The sequence below is a fragment of the Macaca mulatta genome, chromosome 10 (assembly GCF_049350105.2).
Source record: "Macaca mulatta isolate MMU2019108-1 chromosome 10, T2T-MMU8v2.0, whole genome shotgun sequence".
Taxonomy (NCBI): domain Eukaryota; kingdom Metazoa; phylum Chordata; class Mammalia; order Primates; family Cercopithecidae; genus Macaca; species Macaca mulatta.
The window spans coordinates 16,215,037-16,219,489 of record NC_133415.1 but is presented as its reverse complement, the minus strand read 5'-3'; the positions used below and the strand labels follow the sequence as shown (position 1 = coordinate 16,219,489).

Sequence of the window (4,453 nt, the reverse complement as noted above, 5' to 3'; positions counted from 1 at the left end):
GGAAAGAATGTCTGTTCTCTGGGTGCCAGGTGGGAAGGCTCACAGGTGAGCTGTGGTTACCGGCTGTGTCCCCTTGTTCCCCCTCAGTCCTGGGCTGACGCGTTCCGCAGCTCGCCCGATCTGACAGGTGTGGTCACCATCTATGAGGACCTGCGGAGGAAAGGCCTGGAGTTCCCCATGACTGACCTGGACATGCTGTCGCCCATCCACACACCCCAGAGGGTGAGAGAATTGCCGCACCGGGAACCGAGGGAAGGCAGGCAGGACTCCTCCCCAGAGACATCACCGGGCCGGCCCCTGACTTCCTGGGCTCTTGGCGTTCCCAGGACCCCTCACTGATCCTGTTTTCCTCCCACTAGACCGTGTTCAACTCAGAGACACAATCAGGACAGGATTCTGTGGGCTCTGACGCCAGCCAGCAAGAGGACTCTGGCCAGCACACTGCCCCTCTGCCCACCCCGCCCATGCTCTCCGGCGACACACCCATAGCACCAACGCCGGAGCAGGTACGCAAGCCTGGGGTCAGAACCGTCAGGTCCAGGCAGGTGGGCCACACACGTCAGGGAGGGGCCCTGTCAGAATTTACCGTCCACGGAGCCTCCGCTTCTTCCTCACAGCAGCCCACAGGGTATGTGTGATTCTTCCTGTTTGAGCGATGAGGCTCAGACAGGTCCATTCACTTGCCCAGAGCACACAGTCATCGGAGACAGTTGGGATTCAAGCTCACGCCTGTCTGACTCCTGGCAGGCACTGCCCTGTACCTTGGCCGTTTTCCAACCTGTGTTTTCTGCGGGGCCCTCTGACAGCACCATGGAGAGGAGGTGTCCTGTAGGCGGCTCCTTCAACCAGGCCAGCTCCACCTGTGTGGTTTCTTACACACTCACAGCTTTCATTTGAGCTGAGCATAGTCACATGTGTCTGTGATCTCAGCTTCTCAAAGGTTCAGGCAGGAGGATGGCTTGAGCCCAGGAGTTCGGGACCAGGCTGGACAACGTAGACCTGTTTAAAAAAAAAAAAAAGACTTCATTTGAACAGAGGTTCTGCCTGAAAAGTTTTAAAACATCTGTGCAAAAAATAAATAACAAGCCGGGCGCGGTGTCTCAAGCCTGTAATCCCAGCACTTTGGGAGGCCGATCACAAGGTCAGGAGATCGAGACCATCCTGGTGAACACGGTGAAACCCCGTCTCTACTAAAAAATACAAAAAACTAGCCGGGCGAGGTGGCGGGCGCCTGTAGTCCCAGCTACTCGGGAGGCTGAGGCAGGAGAATGGCGTGAACCTGGGAGGCGGAGCTTGCAGTGAGCTGAGATCCGGCCACTGCACCCCAGCCTGGGCGACAGAGCGAGACTCCGTCTCAAAAAAAATAAATAAAAAATAAAAAACACATGAACATTGTACCATGCTGCTTCCCATGAAGTCTCAAGAAGGTTTGAAACTTTCTTGTTTGTTTTGAGACAGTCTTGTTCTGTTACCCAGGCTGGAGTGCAGTGGCATGATCTAGGCTCACTGCAACCTCTGCCTCCCAAGTTCAAGCAATTCTGCCTCAGCCTCCTGAGTAGGTGGGACTATAGGCATGAGCCACCATGCCCGGCTAATATTTTGTATTTTTAGTAGAAATGGAGTTTCACCATGTTGGCCAGGCTAGTCTGGAATTCCTGAGCTCAAGTGATCTACTCATCTCAGCCTCCTAAAGTGCTGGGATTACAGGCATGAGCCACCACGCCCAGCCAAGAAGGTTTGAGGCTTAGTATGAGATTCTAGGGGACAGATTGTCCCAGCCTTGTGACTAGCTTTGAAGGATTACCCACCTCAGAGCAGGTGGCATCCTCTGACTGAGGCAGCCTGGGCATCTCCCTTCCTCCTGTGGCTGGAGGTGGGACGATTTGCCCACTGGGCCATGAGTTGCTTGTGGAGTGCCATGGCTGCTGTATCTGCTGAGTGACTTCTACAGCCATGACCAACTCGTAGAGCTGGGGGCTTGTCATTCTAGACTTTTGACTGCTGGGGTGGGGGCAGAGTCCTGCACACTATGGGAGCACCCACATTAGAGGTGTTGTACACGCATCAGACCCATCACATCAGTGCAGCTTAAAGGCAGAGCTGCTGCGTGTGCTGGTGAAGAAGACACGGATGCATGATGGAGAAAAAAATGAAGCTTAACTTTCCCAATAAGCGTCCTCAGGACCCGCTTTATGTATCATTTGAACTCATTCTAACCCTAACCTATTTGAAGAGAAACTTCCGTGACTTGTTTTCTCTTAGCAAGTTGTGAAATCACCCCCCAGAGTTACAAATATTACTAGAAAATGTTGCTAACTGGACAAAATTATTAACACATTGCCTGTTTACCCCAAGGATACTCTTGTCTCTAATCCTAATGTAACATCATATACATTTCTGTTACATTAGGATTGGAGACGAGTTCTGTTTAGAAATAACTCCAAGAACAGTTTTTATGTTTTATTTTCATGTTGAAAATAGTCAGGTTTACTTCAGCCTCAAAGAGCGTGTTTATGTAAAATTAAATGAGTGCTGACAGCGAGCTGCACTTTTTTTTTCTGAATGGGTTAAAAGTGTGTAAAAAATTGTAAAAGCACCTTGTGATCCAAAAAATTGTCTAACTCAGTTACGATTTTAACCAGTTGCCTGTAGTCTAGCATCTATGTGGATTAAGACACTAATTACTCCTAATTCAAGAAGGTGCTTGCTAAACAAAACTAATCTTTGTTTAATTCAAGAGTCCCCTTTTGTCTCTTGGGACATGTGAAGACATCAGGTGTGCAGTGATGTTACTCCCAGGCTCCTTTGTAATTAAGTCTGATTTGGATGCAGGGGGTTTGTGATCAGTAGTTTTTCCACTCACTCATACCAAGAGTATTCATTAAGTCAGCCAAATAGATCAAACATTTTGCAGGTTTTGGAAGGTGTCAATGAACCATAGTGGATATACTACTTGTCTCTACATTCCATTTCTTCGTCTGTAAAAGCAGGGGTATTGATGTCTACCTATGGCAAAAAATTAAGTTAGCAATATATGTTCAATGCTTGGCACTTATTAGGTAGTCTATAAATGGTAGCTACTATCACAATCATGAATGTATATAGTGACACTCTGAAATCAACTATAACTCAGCCACATGATTTACAATGTACCAGCATTTCTCAAAACGTAAAAAGGTTCTTCAGTCAAATAAATCTTGGAAGCTTTCATATCGATCTTTTCCTGGGCATCCCCAGTATGCATGAGGGTATTAAACACGCTACAAGGTCCCACAGCATAAGATCCTTATACCAATGGCCTTCCCCAACCTAACCTCTTTGAGGAGACTACAGCTTTATTGAAAATGTTTCCCCAAGCCCAATTCCTTGGAACCCTTTGACCATTGAAAACCTGCCCACATCCCTTGGAACAAGTGCTAAATCTGAGTTTCATATTCAAGGTGAGGGACACGGCAAGGACTATCCTTAGAAGAGCCTGAGACACCAAAACAGACAGAAACAAGACAAAATCCCAGTCCTTTAGGAGGAGAAAGAGGGCAGAAGCCTCCTAAGAGATAGAGAGAGGGCGGAATCCCAGTCCTCCGAGGAGGAGAGAGGGCAGAATCCCAGTCCTCTAAGGGGAGAGAGAGAGAGGGCCTGCAGCCTCCCTCCTCCTCCTGTGGGGAGCCACCCTCCAGGGCCTCGTTAGCTCCCGTGTTAGACCCAGGAGATGCTGGAGTCTTCCAGCCACACTTGGTGGCTCATTCCCCCTCAGCTCATTTCCTTTCGGCTTCTCCCTGCACCAGGCTCCCCGGTGTAGAGATGGTCACGGTTGGTAGCGCCTCTGTGAGGGGTCTGTAGGAGGGGTGGGGCAGGTCTCTAGTGCAGGGCTGTCACTGTGGGAGCCAGGAGGGAGGCTGCCTAGAGAGTCTGCTAGGAGGTGGGCTCCCTGGTGCTGCACCCAGGATTGGTGGTACTGGGTTCTGTCCCTGTGAGTGACATGGGCTCCAAACCCCTGGCTTCTCTCATCACGACCAACCGTGTGTTTCAGATTGGGAAGCTGCGCAGTGAGCTGGAGATGGTGAGTGGGAACGTGAGGGTGATGTCGGAGATGCTGACGGAGCTGGTCCCCACCCAGGTCGAGCCTGCAGACCTGGAGCTGCTGCAGGTGAGCAGATGGCACCACCCCCTGGGGCTCAGATGACTCCTGCCCAGTTGCCCACGTGCGTTCTTTCCCAGTCCTCATGACGGTCTTCATGGCTTACTCCATACTCCTTGGTCACAGTTGGGGCCATGTTACCACCAGGGACTTTGGACGCCATCAGATTGGAATCAGACCGCAGCTCTACCACTTTCTGGTTTGAACAAAGTAGCCCCCCCTTGCCTCAGTTTCCTCATCTGTAAGGTTGCTCTAACAATAGCCTTTATGGCACAAGTTTGATGTGAGAGTTAAATAAGGCATTGCATGGAAAAC

At 50.1% G+C, this 4,453-nt stretch overlaps 1 protein-coding gene across 20 annotated transcripts in view; it reads left to right on the top strand.

Annotated features, from left to right (window-relative positions):
- TOM1 (target of myb1 membrane trafficking protein) overlaps positions 1-4,453 on the top strand; it is a 48,367-nt gene that overhangs the window by 25,242 nt on the left and 18,672 nt on the right. For 17 of the 20 annotated variants that reach the window (XM_077948931.1, XM_077948941.1, XM_015150015.3 and 14 more), the window contains 3 exon segments: positions 88-222; positions 360-506; positions 4,031-4,147. In XM_077948931.1, the coding sequence (XP_077805057.1) occupies positions 88-222; positions 360-506; positions 4,031-4,147 (399 nt within the window). 20 annotated transcript variants of the gene reach the window in all.